At 43.0% G+C, this 17,263-nt stretch overlaps 2 protein-coding genes across 2 annotated transcripts; one reads left to right on the top strand and one right to left on the bottom strand.

Annotated features, from left to right (window-relative positions):
• Positions 1–245: 245 nt before the first annotated feature.
• lmcd1 (LIM and cysteine-rich domains 1) lies at positions 246–10,753 on the bottom strand. Its single transcript, XM_079341699.1, is given in 6 exon segments — positions 246–572; positions 688–743; positions 746–836; positions 2,767–3,022; positions 3,508–3,584; positions 10,417–10,753. Coding segments are annotated over 6 exon segments (786 nt in total). The 5' UTR covers positions 10,444–10,753; the 3' UTR covers positions 246–293.
• A 2,634-nt stretch (positions 10,754–13,387) lies between these two features.
• LOC306822552 (zinc-binding protein A33-like) lies at positions 13,388–15,313 on the top strand. The gene has a single exon (XM_079341665.1). The coding sequence runs from the start codon at positions 13,502–13,504 to the stop codon at positions 14,903–14,905; it is 1,404 nt and encodes a 467-aa protein (XP_079197791.1). The 5' UTR covers positions 13,388–13,501; the 3' UTR covers positions 14,906–15,313.
• Positions 15,314–17,263: the final 1,950 nt, after the last annotated feature.

Below are 17,263 nucleotides of genomic sequence, written 5' to 3' on the forward strand. Positions count from 1 at the left end.
ATGCACTTGTTTTCTACATATGCACTTGTTTTCTACATTTGTACTAAAGAAATGTTTAATAAAGTTTTGGAAGTAAAAAAAAAAGTATACAAAATCTGCAAGAAACAAAAAGAGGACTCAACGGAGACATTTCTAATGTTCGTCAGCTCATTTAAACTTAAAGGGAAATTAAAATTCAACTGGAAAATAGTCAATAAATCAAAAATTAGTTTAATCAAGAGCCTGCAAACGTTTAATGATCTGAATGACTGTACAGGGAAAACCAGGCTGCAAACAGCTACCAAGAATTTTAACTAAAAAGATGTTTGATGCGTTTTCTTTCTCTCTCTCACATATTCAGTCTCCGCTCCGTTAGTGGGACCTGAAGCTGGCGCAGAGCTGTGATTGGTCGAGGCGTTTCCCAGCTGCTCCACAGAATCCTTCTTGTCGCTGTTGCTGCGATCCTTCGTCTCCTTGGCCGTCCTCTGAAGCGCCGCCTCCCTCAGAGCTCCGCCCTCGCCAGGTAAGGCCACCTCCCCGACTCCGAGCACTTCCTGTTTGTAGTGCTTCACAAAGAGCAGCATGGAGGAAATCTGGAAGAAATAAACAATCTGAGTCAACTTTTCGCAAAAAAACTGACCAAAGCAACAAAGCCGACCGGATTTGAAGGATTTCATTCTTGCATAATCAGTGAGATATCGGGGGTACCTCCTCCTCGCTGGTCAGACTCTGACACTTCATGGGGTCGTTGTCGTAGACCGGAGCTGACTGAAGAGCTGCCGGCGTCGCTCCAGCGCTCCGTCTGTCCCCGAAACAGGACGCTGTTTCTCGGGGAGGAGCTCCATGTACTGCATCGCCTGAGGAAAGAAGATCTGACATGTTATTCAAACAATAATTTACAGACGATCCCCAACAAGCTAACCTTTCCATCCACTGACAAACAAAGGGAGATGTTTGGTCATTTTCAGGTTAATTAAACACCTGATGCAGGTGTAGACGCGTTGATGTTGCCACCTTCAGGCGAAGAAGGGAACTGCAGTTTTAGCATAAGATGCAATATGGTGCTGCAGGTTGGATGGAAGATTTGTTTTTGTGTTTTTAAGACACTTTTCAGTTGAAGTCAGCGGTCACACTCACTATTTTAAATTTCTACTTAAAGGCAGGGTTGGGAATTTTCCCATGATTTTGAAAAGAACATTTCTTCAGCGCTTCGTCGACACCGAGCTGCTTCCCCTCCCGTGCTCCTCTCTCCTCATTTCTCATCAGCTTTTGACCCCACACTTTAAAGTAAACGTGTCTAACATTGCAGTGTGTGTGTGTGTGTGTGTGGGGGGGGGGGGGGGGGGGTGTATGGAGTGTATGGTTTGAATCTGACCTGTCATTCCCTACTCTCTCTCTCTCTCTCTCTGTCTCTCTCTCTCTCTCTCTCTGTCTCTCTCTCTGTCTCTGTCTCTCTCTGTCTCTCTCTCTGTCTCTCGCTCTCTCTCTCTCTCTCTCTCTCTGTCTCTCTCTCTCTCTCTCTCTCTCTCTGTCTCTCTCTCTCTCTCTCTCTCTCTGTCTCTCTCTCTCTCTGTCTCTCTCTCTGTCTCTCTCTCTGTCTCTCTCTCATCTCTCTCTCTCTCCTCTGTCTCTCTCTCTCTCTGCCTCTCTCTCTCTCTCTCTCTCTCATCTCTCTCTCCTCTCACGCTGTCCTGTCTCTTAAACAAAGACGTAAAAAAAGCTCCAAAATATAAACCTTTAAAAAAAATCCAAAAGACAGGATGACGCAAAAGAAAACAGTCTGACTCTGTGTTTCAGACTTCATCGTCAGGTGACACCTGTGTGTGTCGTCAGATGACGTCACCACAGTCACATACTGACCGACATTTCGGAGCTCTAAAAAAATCAGACTCCATAGACGGGACGGCGAGGTGAAACAAACAACAAGAGAGAGAGCAGTCGTAGAGTTGATCCCTCTCTTCCCCCCTCGCCTCCCCCCCCCCCCCCCCCCCCCCCCCCCCGCTGTGCTGCAGGGCTCAATAATCACTGTCATCCTGGTAATTATAGGTTCTGAAACCTGAAACATGCTCCAGTCTGTTTTTAATGGAAACCAGACGGCCGAGGCAAGACAACGAAAAAGAGCTGCAGAAACTGAACTGACAGAAAGCAACCAGGATGTGAATATGCATATTTATGGAGGAATTAAATTGACATTTTTTCTAGTTTTCGTAAAAGTTTGAATATTAATCTAAATTATTCACCACCTTTGTTAATGAGCGTGAACAAACACGACACGTTACCCGGGATCGCATGAGGACAAATGTAAAATGTAAATTAGTTGGTCGTAGGATCTAGAGGAGATGGAAAATCAGAGTCTTCTGGTTTCGGTTTGGAGTTGGAGCAGCGTTTTTTAAGCGGGCTTTGGTGGCGTGCCGACCGTACTGGTCGAAATGCTCGACAATCGACTGACCACAGTTCAGTGTTTTATTATTCTTGACACCAGAAGCTCAGAACCGCTGGAAGCTGCTGACTAACTTGATCTTTTTATTATTTTATTTTATTTAAGTAATTTCCAAATATCTGTAATTGTACTCGGCAATAAAACCGATCCTGATTCTGATCCAACAGACGGGCGCCGACGAGTCCTCCGATCGATGTCTCGCAGAATCAGAACGCCGTCGGTAACATTGTTTTTGCTTTGTACACTTTTGGTGAAGCTCATCGTGCAGGTTTATCATTTCTTTTTTTTTTTACTTCATGAGCCTCCTACAGGACCACCAACCTCCTGAACTTCACGCTGATCCTCACCAGTGTCTGGTTGAGGCCGGCTGGCGCCCACTCGTAGGTCGTGGTGTTGAACGTCGGGTCTTTACGCGACACCACGGGATTGGTCACGATCATGCGGTTCCTCTTGTACATGCGAAGGCCGCCGCCTCCTTTCACCTTTGCTGTTAAGTGAGCGTACGGTGAGTCTGCGAGCAGGCGTCCCATTCGCTGATCGTCTTCGACGTCGTTTCCGGGAGCGTGGTCGACCGTGCTGCAGCCGCAGGCGACGCAGGCTTTCCTGTGCAGGGGAAGAAGAAGAAGAAGAAGAAGCGAGGAGAGGAAAGAAGAGAAATAAAGAAATCTACTCAAAACCAGTTTAGAAAGATTTGAAGGCTTCGGCTGAGTCCTGGTTTAAGAGCATCAACTCCCAAAATACTCGGCCTCTGCAGCCCGCCACACGCCCTGCAGGCACTGCTGGCCCCGCCCTAAAAGTCCCTTAGACCATCAGACAGTACATAACTGCTTGTAGGGTCTGTTATCAGGATAGATTATTTATCCAGAACTGCAAATTTACCCGGGTAAAATTTGGTCAAAACACACACTTCCTCAAAAAGAGCATAAGTGGGATCGAATCTCTGGGCTTGTGTGAGAAACCACAAGATCTCTCGAGTTTTTCCGTCTTTTGTTGGTTCTTTCTTCCCCTGTTCTTTCTTTTTCGTTGTGTTTGTGAGATTAAATTTAGTAGTCCAAAAAAAAAAAGCCAAACAGGGAACGGTTGTTTACCTCCATGAATGTGGCTGGAGTCCAGAACACCTCTGCTTACACGCTGCTGAGCCTCCTGCAGGTTTCTTCACTGACAGCTGAGAGGAGACGAGAGAAAGAAAAACAACACACAATCATGTCACACCCGAGGTCTTTTTTTTTTTAATGCTGCAGTAACATAAAGTTGGCACGATTTCTACATTTCTACATAAATCTAAAGAAGCAGAGATCATAACAGCCTGACAAGAACAGAGAAAACATGTTCTCTAACACGTCTATGTATTCCAGTTCTGTCTGCAAAGAAGTCCATCCTCTCTGTCTTCTGCCTGCTCCACTTTGCAGAAAATGTGTGCTCAAACAGGCCGTTTGGAGATGTTCCCTTCATGACATCACAAAGGGCAGTAGCCCCTCCCCCAGGTGGGTGACACTCCCACAGCTAGGTGTTTGTTCTGCCCTCTGAGTCTGCCTTCTCACCGTAAACAATAGGAGATGGAGCCAGAAAGCAGCGAGTACACCCCGAGGCCCTTCCAGAGAGGGGGCGTGGTCAGACACAGCTCATTTACATATTTAAAGCGACAGACACATAAAACAGCCTGTTCTGAGCAGGGCTGAAATAGAGGGGTTTATAGACATGAGCAAATACAGGACACACACATGTTGAAGAGGAGCTCTGACACTTATTAACCTGTAGAAGAAGAGGAGAACATGTGACCTTTAAATGTTTTTTTTCCGTCACTCAGATGACGCACGTAAATGTTTGTATATCTCTGTGTTCATTATCTTATTCCTCTGCATGCATCGTAAACAAAAACAGTTACAACACATCACTGACTCACACTGTTTAAATTTCTGCAAACACAACACACATATTGTATATTTTATGGACTTTATGGACTCGCTAAAGCACAGAAAGTGTTTTAATACAAGCTGAAATTAGTGCCTAACAAATCAACCCTTTTTTCTCCTATTAAAAAAAATACATTCACCAGGCGTTTAAAGTCATTTCTGAGTGTTTTCACATAATACAATAATGACTTTGGAACCTACCATCAGTATTAACTAATCAATTCATACACCAGGAGCAAGCCGAGCTTCCTGTTGAGAGACGACCCCTCCACCACTGAGCCACAGCCGCCCCAATGCACGCTCATGAAAGGATCTTACTCGTGTTCATTCTGCCTCTTTCACTTTTATCTTCAAGTGAAACGAGGCCTTTAAGAGAAGGAGTTTGATTTGCTTATCGTAACTTTGACAAAGTATCTGAAGTCAAATAAGTTCAGCTCGGTTATTTGTGCAACAGCGAGGCGTGACGGCGATGATTCTGACATGTGGGGAAGTGTTGGATGAAAAAGAAAAGATGTTGTTTTCACTTTTCTCACAGTGTGGGAGGAAGAGAAGGCAGTGCTGAAACACACACACACACACACACACACACACACACACACACAAACATGCAAAGCAAACGTGCAGTTTGGATGATCTCACCGATCCACCCGGTGACATCATCATCTTCACAGAACTAACAAACAGTCTTATCTCGCCTTCTCGCTCATCTTTAACCCTGCACTCCTCTCACGGGTTTCTCTTCTTCCCGTCTTTTATTTTAATGTCTTTTTAATGAAAGAAAAAAAACCTGCAAATCATCACAGTAATGATGTGGAAAAATAGCCGATCGTCGGTCTTGATTTAAAACCCGGACAGAAAAAAAAAATACTTTAAATTCTGAGATGAAAGAGGACTCATGACCTTTTTGAAGTCCTAAAACGCCAACGTTAACTGTCACAGCACATTTAATGTTGCTCCTTTATTTGAATCTGTCTTTGAGTTTCAGGAAGTTTCTGCATTTAAGTTCTGCCTTGGACTCAAGATGCATCAAAACAGAGTGAAACGTAACTTTAAGCGAGTCATAAATCCCGAGGCATTTCTTTAGCTTTATGTAACTGAGGGGGGAAAAAAAGACAGAAACATGAACATGCTCTCGTGTTTAACTTGCTTGAGAGAAGAAGGGAGGGCTTTTACTGTACAGACATATTTTCATCCCACGCTGAGGCCGAGCTGTTTAATGTGACGGCTCGTTTGGAGGAGGGGGGGGGGAGATATGAACATGTGTTATTAACACAGAAGTTTTGTAAAGCTCACTCACAGAACACGTTATGTAAAATGAAAAAAAGACACTTGATGGACGTGGAAAAGAAACGACATTCAGAAGTGGAAGAATTTAAAGAGAAATTAAATTCCCACAAAAATCTGGAGGGAAAAAAAAACTGAGAAGAAGGACGCTGCCAAAAGCTTAAACAAACACCAGAGTTCATCAGTGACATCATGAAGACGTGTAACTCATGATTCAGGTGCCTCTCTCTTTGGGACAAAGGAGAGACGTTTTGGGGACACACCGCTTCTAGAAAGTCCTGATTCATCGCTGCAGACGACAACAAAGGCTGTGTGTTATTTTCCTGAAGCCAGTCTGAAAATCGATGCAACACGAAGCCCAAACTTGAGACAAACCGAACACATAAACTAGTCACACATTATTCAGGAGACAGTTTTAAAGCCTTTTGGCAGGACACCTGATGACTGTTCTCCTAAAACAACCTGCTGACACACTGCCCACCTGTCCGTCTGTCAGCAGGTATTAACACGCTCATCCCTCCTCAGGGAGACAGGAAGGAGAGACAGGAGCTTTTAGAAAGAATAGCAGGCCGGGAGTTTTATTCCTATTTAGCCACATGAGTATTTCTGACTGGTGCTGCAGGATTAACGTGCCTTCAGACTTGATTGTAGGACACACCAGTCAGGATCTCGACACTCCAGGAGGGGTAAAAAACAAAACATCTATTTATGGACTTTGCTTCATGTGTTGGAGACGTTTTTTTATGTCACAGCAGGAAAAGGACAAAATGAATGACGTTGTGAATGTTGCAGCGTTAGAATAAAGTTTGTCGTTTCGTTTTGGTAAATTTCGAGAAAATGTTCGACACATAATCAATAAAAATCAGTCACGTGTATTGATGAAGCACACGACCCTGAGGGGTCAAGGGAAGGAACGAAGGATTCAAGGAAAGCGGCTGTGGCTCCTTGCAGCAACATGTCTGATGTTGACCTTTAACCTGGATTGCTCCCAGTGCTTTGTCTGCATGTGTATGAATTTGGATTAGTCACCTCTGATGGACTCTTTACAGCAACAAACATTATACAGAAAAAATCCACGGGAACAAATAAAGCAACAACAGGACCGGAGGACTCACATATTTAGATATAAATACGCTCTGAGGCGGGAATTAAAAGAGTCAACAGGCGGAGCAGATGTGACGGAAGTGGGAGGAGTTACAAAGTTTAGGGGCTTTGAGGATCATCTTTGAGCTTGGGGCCACGTCGGACGACCTCAGTCAGGGGCCCAGACGACGTGTACGGGGCCAAGGAGGGTCAGGGTGATGTACATCAAAGGTTGTACGATTTAAACGAACTGGAAAAGATCCCAAATCAAATAAACACGTCACACAGTGAGATCTGATTCACATGAATGTGTTCTTTGAATTTACTCATAATTTGTATTTCTGTTTCCACAGCTGTAGACAAACCGACCCGGACATCGATCCTCTCAGCAGCGCAGTGATGAACACGCACTCTGTCAGTCCTGATGTTTTGTTCTGCAGCTGTTTGTGTTCAGTCATCATCATGTGACCTTTTCAACACGAGCTGATCAACAGTCTCTTAAAGCCACTTACACACACTCTTCATGTCTCTCCCGTGAACACACTCATCTGTCTGCTCCTTTCCCTCCTCTGATAACACAACCTCCCCGAGTCGTCGAGGTGAGCAACCAATCAGACGCCAGCACGAGCCAAGGGTAGCTGTTTTTCACTCGACCTGTCCATTTTCTCTTCGTCCGTATGTCTGATGCTGTCGAGTCGGTTTGCACGCTGCAGATCTGAACTTTCTTTGGGGTGGGGAGATTTTCAGCTTTCTTACCTAGCTTAGCACAAAGTTTTCAAACAGTTGGTTTGATTTAAAGGTAGGTAGCAACCTGTTTGAACTCTGAGACCAACAGAAGGCGAGTCACGTTTATTCATGAAGCACATTTCAGCAACGAGGCGATTTTAAAGAGCTTTTACGCAAAACATCGAAAGCATCACGAAGAAGGGAAACAGAGACATTCAAATAGAAAATGTAAAAATCACTAAAACAGACCTTACCAATTATAGTTATGGAGAATTTTTAAAAGGAAATGATTTCTAAAAGTTACCAGCTCTGTAGCACATGAGAATCTTATACTGTCTCTTAATGTCACCTGATGAAAATCGACTGTTTAACAATCCTCATCAGAACATCTTTCCCAGGATTTAAGCACACATGAGTTTGTTATCATGGCTCATTAAAACAGTGAGCCAGAATTGAAATTGTTTAATGAGAGGCAGCTGTAAACAGATGACCAAAACCCCATTAAAACATTTGATTCAGGAGATTGATTATTCATCCCAGTAAGGCCGACCCCCCCCCCCCTCCCCCCCTCGGTGAAGAGGAACACGTGACTCACAGAGAGCGCAGTGACGTCACTCTGAGGTTTTGTCTGATTAAGAAACAAATCTATTACTCAGCCTCAAACCAGCCATGACACAGCTGCCATGATGCGAGGCATGACGCTTTTTTGGGCATTATTGCCTTTTATGGAGAGAAAAAAAAAAGTAAAGAGACGACAGGAAACCAGACAAGACGATCAACGACTTCTTTCAAATTCCCCAAGACAACTTTTGGATTCAAATATTATTGTCAAAACGTCAACAGAATAAATTCTCAGTTCTGGCTGATTTACAATCACGTGACGGGAATTGAACTACAATTTATTTGCAAAATATCCTCCTATAAATTATTTTGTCGGTCACCCTCCTCTGATGTGTGATGTCACCTTCAATCTGCAAGGAAAGATGATTTCAGAGTTTCTTCTCTGGAACTCCTCTGTGTGTGTGTTTACTCCCAAACAAGCTCAAGTTGAATCTGATGGAGTTTACATTACCGCTAACACACACACACACACACACACACACACACACACACAAAAGTATTTATTAGTCGCTCCAAAAAAAGAACTGCCAAATGATAAATTTGAGCCAAGTGAGAGAAGCATTTGTTCAGAAAGAGGGGAAAGCGTGGCGGCTCTATATTTAGGTGTCTGATAAGGCGGGTATGTTGCGTTTGGACCGGCTGAGTAATTCTAAACACGTCGGCGATGTGAAGAGGGGAAACTTCAGGAAACGCAGCGAGATAAGAAGCTGTAGGTCAAAGAGGATGCACTTAATGTCCTGAGTGTGAGTCCTGGATATTTCCTGTTATTCTGCAGAATACAATCAGACAATGATGCGTTTACTGTGCAGAGACGCTTTTTAAAGTATAAACAACATAGAATCACACTGTTTAATATTGTCTTCACATTTTGAATTGGGCTTTTTCTAGGGTTGCAATCAGGTAAAAGACCGTCCTCATTGTTAATGATGATGAATCATATCTTCATTTAATTTAATGAGCGATTAAATCATTGTATGTTGTGACTGTGACTTCTGCAGGACTCCCTTGAAAATGAGGTTTTTAGACTCAATGGGACTTTCCTGGATAAATAAAAGTTAAATTAAATTTGAAAAAAGTTGGAGCTATTTTTATAAAGTTGATAATGAAAGAAAACGTGGGTTGCAGCATCTGTCAACAGACACTTTTTCAAAGGCATGGTACATACTGTTCACCCTGTTAACATGAAGTCTATTGTGTGTTTGTGTGTTTATCAGTGTGTGTGTGTGTGTGTGTGTGTGTGTGTGTGTGTGTGTGTGTGTGTGTGTGTGTGTGTGTGTGTGTGTGTGTGTGTTGGGAGTTATTTCCATCCTGGTGATGTTAGTTTTTCCAGCTCCGGGGTACAAAGGGGGACATGGGGGGGGGATCAAACCTTCGACAGGTGACACTGATCCGTCAGTTTATCAACCTCAGTCTGATTGGATGAATTACAGATGGGGATCTGTGGGGGACAAAGTGTACTCACCTGACAGAACGGGAAGGGGGGGGGGGGGGCAGTTCCTTGTGATCCTGACTGAATTAGAAACCTCCAGCTGTTTGTAAAAGGATGGATGTGAACAAGGCAGAGATATTCACGCCATCACACCGTGACTTAGCAGCTAACTGCTGCAGCTTTTTCTGGAGCAATAAATTCCTCGTGAGGGGAAATTTATGAAAACAAAAAAAAAAACATATCGTGTATGATTGATTTGCTGCTTTCATTTAAGAGACTATAAGAAGTTTATCGTAAGTGTACAGACACTTCAAATTCAATTATGTGCAAAGCCTAAACTAAAAAGAAAAGACTGAAATCTTAAAACTTAAGTAAAAAACAAACATGTTCATAGACACGATGCAGCAGGTAAAAGCAGTGATATGAAATTGGAGTATTGCACCTTTAATGCTTGTTGGATATTGCACATAAAGTTTCAGAGAGTGTCTCTGTAGGAGCAGCAGTGTTCAGTTTTATCTGTTCATGACAACAAACCATGAACTCATGATCGATAAAAGGCTGAGTTTCTTCTGTCACATCACATCCTGCAGCTGCACGCTTCACTCTCAGTTCATCCTTTGTGCCGCGTAAGCAAAAAAAAAAAAACTATTTGTGAATGAAACCGACTTTGCAGACAGGCGGTTGTAAACTCTTCCCTCACATGGAGCCTTTCTTGTTTATTTGTCTTGATGTTTTGTGTTCTTGTGTTTGCTAAATGAGGAGCTTAGTTTAAAGCAGTGATGAGGTTTAACATCATGTAAATCTTCCCTTTTATAATCTGAGTTAAAACTGCTGCAGCTCTGTGAAGTTTCTCATCAGATGTCAAAGAACTGCTGCCTTGCATTTCTTTTCATCTGTCAGTATGAAGTATTACAGCATAGATGCAGGTGTATCTGTCCTACCTTCTCCATGGCTGCGCTCACGTCCATGTTGTCCACAGTCTGTCTCTGTCTGTTCTGCTCTTCAGCTCTCTCTCTCTCTCTCTCTCTCTCTCTCGCTTCAGCTCTTCCAGAACAATGGGACTTTAAATTCCTCTCCTGTCGACCACACTTCCTCTCTCCCCGCCCACAGTCGCTCCTGCCGCCGCTCTGCTCCGCCGGCTCTCCACAGCCCACTGCACTTTCCCCGTCTAGACTTTCATCTCATTCCTGCTGTCAGACATCACCCGATTTCATAACTTCTAACTCTCACTGCTGACTTCTTTTTTTCTCTCCTCTGCACTGACATTCAAAGCTCAGGTTTCCCTTGTTGTATTTATATAAACTCAGAGCTCACCTTTCTCCTCCTCAGCTCTCCACGTCTTTTTTTTTTTTGTTCTGTTTTTTTTTTTCTTCCTCTCTTCCTTCTCCACCCTCTGCAACTTGAGCACTGCAGGTTTCTTCACCTCCTCATTTTGCTCCAACACGCCCCTGAAGGAAAAACTCACAAGTCTATGAAAACTTCCTGCCACAAAGTGAAACAGTAGCTCCAAAAATCACCATGCATCGCTAAATATCTCAGGTACTTCTTATGTTACAGCTGCAGACCTTGAAGCTGCAGATTCTTCAGTGTCGTCTTTGTAACACTTAAACTGTTGCTTGCTGCTGCAGAGCACCAGCTCGACTGTGGAGGACTACCTGGGGAAGTCGAGGCCTGACTGGACTGTTTGTGTTTTTAATCTGAGACAAAGACAGAAAGAGCCCTGAGGAAATCCCTGCTCATTCCCCACCAGCCAATCACAGTGAGCCTGAAAGACTCCTCAGCCAATGGGAGCGTCAGGGATTCCTCCTCCGCCTCTAAATCTGCAGCTCTTTAGAGGAATGTAGTCCAAAGTACCAGGCAGGGACAAACTGGGCCAATCAGAGCTAGACAAGGGGTAAGTGGTGTAAACTGCAGACATGAAGTGATGCAGGCAGAACTGAACCGAGCCAGATGAGCGCCAACACGGATTAGGAGACAAGACTGGATTTATTTAACCAGACAAAACTGGGCTAAATAAATCCAGATTGGGCCAAATGGTTTTAAAATACAACCAGCACAGAGGCTCAACAGGGATCGCAAAGAGCCAGCAGGATTTAAAAGACAAGTCTGAAAGGATCTGAACAGAGCCAAAAAGAAAAGACTAAGTCAGACTGGACCCTCAGGCTCATTAAAAGGAAAATGGTGTAAATGGGGACGTTAGAGACAGACGGAGGAATGTAGTGAACTTGTGCTCACGTCCCCTTTCTGTCAGCCAGCATCAGGTTAAGTTAGTTAAAAGCACAGTCTACTAATCAATAAGGACAGACAGATGAGACAGAACCCATTTGTGGCTCAACATGGCCGCTCTTCTAATCTCAACTCTTTTTAATTATTTAAACTGGTGAGAAAAATAAAAACTCAACCCAAATGCTGAAGAAATTAGCCATCGTGACCGCAAAACTATTATCACACCAAAACTGGAGACATGAGGAAATTTTTCTGTCGACTTTGACGTTTTAAAATTGGACTAGATGAGGACTGACTCACTGCTGGAGCCAGACTCAAGTGGTCACTTGAGGAACTGCAGTTTTTTTTTGCACTTCCCTTTTATTTATTTTTTAATTTTTAAGATTTATTTTGGGCATTTTTTGCCTTTGTTGTAGAGGAGGACAGTGGATAGGGTTGTCTGACAGAGAGAGATGGGGATAGACATGCGGGAGGGGAGCCACAGGCCGGACGTGAACCCGGGTCGCCCGTGTGAGGACTATAGCCTCGACGCATGGGACACGCATGGTTGAAACCTCGAAATTCAAAACAGAGCTACCTTACACTAAAAGCAGAAATGTTCCCTTTAATGTGAGTTATATCCATCCATTCATCATCTACACTGCTTGTGCCATTCGGGGTTGCAGGTTGCACATTTAAACACAGGATCCGACGTTGCTTGGTTTCAACATGTTTATTCTGTTGACCGTGTGGACAAACAGTAAAAGAAATAAATTATGATACCAAACAAGTCAGAATTATCCAAATGATACTCTCTATCTTAAGTGTTTCACATTTCACACTCAGAGGGAAATACAACAGGTTTGTTGGTTTCTCTGTTCTGCCTGCCAGGTTTGGTTTGGAGGGAAAAACAGGGAGTTGGAGGTATGGGGGCGGGCTGTTATAATGTTGGGGGTGTGGCTTGCACAGGTGTGGTCGGAGTCAGGTTGATGCTGATTGAGTCTAGCTTGTGATTTTAACACCTGAATTATGCAAATAGATTAATCTGGATTCTGGATGCCCAGTCTGGATTTATGAAAGGCAAAGCCGTGCAGAGACGATTCCTGGCCCTCAAACCAGCGACAAGCAGGCCAATGAGGGCGCATGCTGCCAGATGGGGCCCTTTTAAGGAGGTTTCCTACCGTCATTGCAACATTTGCACATTTTGAGTCGCCGCTTTAGTTTGAATGTTGTCAGCCCTCTGGGGCCCCCTGCTGGTCTGGGCTCCTGTTGACATGCAGCGCCTCTGAATCCGTACACAATGACATTCATTTAGTTCTTCGACATTATTAGCAGATAATCATTCAATTGAACACCATTTCTTGACTGAAGTTATTTGACTTCATCTCGCACCCATTCATTTTCAATTGCTCAACACTTTCATGTTTACAAATATATGTGCCAAATATTTTGCATGTTTATGACATCGGCATCGCAGAAAGGCATCAAATATAACAGGTACTTTCACCTGATGCTGCCACCACATCGAAAACAGAAGGTGTGGCATCAGATGGGTGTGAATTGTTTGTGTCCCTCATTCCACAGATGTTGGCATGAAGTGAAACATGTATGACTCTGCTATCTGTGCCTGTCGTCGTACAGACTGAAGGAAATACAGAGAAAAAACTCGGATTACTGGAGAACTGTTTTCACTTCGACCTGCTGATTCCAGAAAAACAGGAGATCTGAGGAGCTACGACTCAAAGTCAGAGTAACTATAAAGGAACTTTCTAGATTCACTTCCTTCTTTTTTCACGTCTGTTTTTTTAGCTTCAGACTAAAATGTTTTCTCATACAGAGAAGGATTTCTCCTGTCCTGTCTGTCAGGACATCTTTAAAGATCCTGTTGTTCTGTCATGCAGTCACAGCTTCTGTAAAGACTGTCTGCAGAAATGGTGGAGAGAGAAACCAAGACTTGACTGTCCTCTTTGTAAGGAAGTCTCTTTGTTGAGTGATCCGCCTCGTAACTTGGCTTTGAGGAAAGTGCGTAAGAACTTCTTACAGGAAAGAAATCAGAAAAGTTCAGCAGAGTCTGAGGCTCTCTGCAGTCTGCATTCAGAGGAACTCAGACTCTTCTGTCTGGAGCATCAGCAGCCTGTGTGTCTTGTGTGTCGAGATTCAAAACAACACAACAACCACAAATTCAGACCCGTCAACGAAGCTGCAAAAGATCACAGAGAGAAGCTCCAAGAATCTCTGAAACCCTTTCAGGATAAACTGAAAATCTTTGAACAGGTAAAAGCAAACTGTGATCAAACAGCAGATTGTATTAAGGACCAGACTCTAAACACAGAGAGTCAGATCAAGGAGCAGTTTACGAAGCTTCATCATTTTCTACTAGAGGAAGAGGCTCACAGGATCTCTGCTCTGAGGGAGGAAGAGGAGCAGAAGAGTCAGAGGATGAAGGAGAAGATTGAGACTCTGAACAGAGAGATAGCAGCTCTGTCAGACACAATCAGAGTCACAGAGGACGAGCTCACAGCTGATGACGTCTCCTTCCTGCTGAACTACAAGGCTGCATTAAAAAGAGTCCAGCAGCGCCCCCTGCTGGAGGATCCACAGCAGGTCTCAGGAGCTCTGATAGACGAGGCAAAACACCTGGGCAACCTGACCTTCAACATCTGGAACAAGATGAAGGAGGTGGTCTCCTACACTCCTGTCATTCTAGATCCAAACTCTGCTAATCCAGAACTTGTCCTGTCTAAAGATCTGACCAGTGTGAGACAGGGAGAGAGACAGAAGCTTCCAGATAATCCAGAGAGGTTTGACCAGTATCCCTGTGTCCTGAGCTCTGAGGGCTTTGACTCTGGGAGTCACAGCTGGGAAGCTGAGGTTATAAATGATAACTGGGAAGTAGGTGTGATACAGGAGTCTGTTCAAAAGAAGGGAGAAATACAGAGAGGCTACTGGTCATTGTTTCACTCTGAAGGAAAATATGTTGCACACTATCCACCACTTCCTAACAGATTTCTCTCAGTGAAAACGAAGCCACAGAGGGTCAAAGTTCATCTGGACTTTAACAGAGGAAAACTGTCATTCTGGGATCCTGATACCAACACACTCCTACACACCTTTAAACACACTTTCACTGAGAGACTGTTTCCATATGTTGGCACAGTGAACAAACTCCCACTGAAGATTTTACCATTAAAAGTCTCCGTATCAGTGGGTGTTGCTTCAATTTAAACTAAATTGCTCAGTCTCTTTCAGCCTTAGCTGGGAACAATGATATACCCCTTTGAAGTCAGCTGTGTATCCCACTTATTTTTGATGTACGCCTGTCTTGTAAACTGCACGCTTCATGATCACGTTAAGCCATGTACATGTGTTTTAAAACAATGTTATGAAGGCTGCAAGAGGTAATGGTACTCAGGTCTGGTTTAGTCCCTATTACAGATCTTATCTTTATCTTCGTGACGACTCTTACTTATCTGCAGGTGATCAGGGTCATAGCATGGGGCAGCGATGCTAACCATTTAGCTACTGGCTAAAATTGATTAAAGTTTGAAAATCACTGTGTATAGAAAAAGTAAGTTAGACAAAGAAAGTTTGTGCCAATGGAAATGTTTTTGAATAATATGAATTGTGTGTGAAATGAACTTCAAGTGTAAATAAAACTGTTATCTGGTTCATCTCATGAATGAATCCTCTTTGTTTTATTATCTTAAAGTGGTGATCTTAAATAATGGAGAGAGGTTAGAACACAGAAAAATAGTCATTTCTTGGAATGTGCAGGTACAGCTGTTTCCATAGCAACAGTTCATTTTTTAGCCATCTTCGAAAGAGCTAAGTCAGCTAATTTCTTTTTTTGTGGCACATCCCCGTCTTCATTGATATCACATTATAATACTCTAACACTTTAATTGTTTCGTGCGACCTCACGTGAATCTGACAGCCTCCCAAACGCCTGTGGAGAGAAGAGAAGAGAGGGATGATGCGGCCGATGCAGAGCTGGCTAAACACTGAAGCTTCAGTGTCTGCGGACACCTGTGTGCACGTTGACTCTAGAGAGAAAGGGGGCGGGGGGAGACATCTCTCTGTACTGTTTTGAATTTGGACTGCATAGGTGCTCAAATCTAGAATAGACTAATGTCTAATTTCCTCTCCAATGTTAAATTATATTTTTGACTGTTGCATGTCAGCTGCTTCTCTCACTGATCACTCTGCAATAAGGGGGGGTTTTACTCCCCCTTGTGGATTTTACAGAAACAACGGCTACTGCAAATTCTATTCAATTCAATTTTCACGACCATCTTTATGAAACTTCTGATTAAAGGCCAAAAGTTCTGCATACTGTTGATCTTTTCTCCAAAGCGTCACGTCTAAATCTGAACTTGAAAAATGTGAGCTGATGCCAAATTCATAAAACCAGTCTACCAGAAGAACACAACATCCCAATAAAATCCACGCTCAAATACTTAGGCACATACATATTCAAGGATTCAGATGAAGCTGTCAGTAATCCTGTGAAGGGTTATTGATGACCTTCAGTCTAGAAAGAGACGTTACCTTATTGGGTCACATTTTTTGGACCACAATTAAAAGTCTTTCGAGGTGCATCTTTCCAGCATGTTCGCTCTCTACTCTGAATGAAGCTATCAAAAAGAAATCAACCAGGTTAACTTTGATCATATTCGGAAAAACAAAAGCTCACAGCATTAAAAGAGCAGAGATGACAAATCATGTAAAAATGGCCCAAAGAGGCCTACAAGTAACCAATTTAGATTTCAGCTTAAAAATAAACTGGGTGAAATCCTTTTTGAGTAACGATAACATCTGGTATCATATCACTAAACACGTTTTCAAATCTTCAGGAGATATAGAATTTCTACTTAATCCTAGTACACTATCACCAGGTGATTTTCCCCCAAGCAAATGTATTTAGGGGTGGAACTTGATAAAAATCTTTACAAATTAACTCGGGGCCTTCTAATTAATTAATCACATTTTAGTGCGTCAGAATATTTGACCTTAAAAGCAACACTTATCAGTTTCATAAAGCTGATGGGGCTTGTTTGAAACAGTTTGTCTGCAAAGCAGGTGGAAAGTTGGATCACACATTGCTATCTGTAGCACATTTTCTAACCCCTTATTTTCTACCACTAATAGTGGTCTACAGTCCAGAGCAATCAATTTAGCGAGTGAATTTTTTACTTCATCAGACGTTAAATTACTATTTGTTGGTCCCAAAGACAGTCATTTGGTCGAGTTTATGCTGTAAACGCATCTTGTTTGTACTTGTGGCGAAGCTAGCGATAAGCTAGCACGAAGCTAATGATAAGCTAGCACGAAGCTAATAATAAGCTAGCGCTTAGCAATGACAAACAGTTCTGCGCTGTTTATGAGGCAAACTGTGATTAAATGTGTTAAAAAAAATTAATGCGTTATTTTCTTGTAATTAATTAATCGTAGTTAACGTGTTAAAGTCCCACTTCAAGTATTTACATGATATTGATTATGTTGTGTTTGTCTGAGTGTCATGGGTCCCTGGGTAGCTTCAGCATTGTCTTTGACCTCTTTGAAGGCATGAGTGTTTCCCTTCTC

The sequence above is a fragment of the Symphodus melops genome (assembly GCF_947650265.1).
Source record: "Symphodus melops genome assembly, chromosome: 4".
In the NCBI taxonomy this organism is placed as follows: Eukaryota; Metazoa; Chordata; class Actinopteri; order Labriformes; family Labridae; genus Symphodus; species Symphodus melops.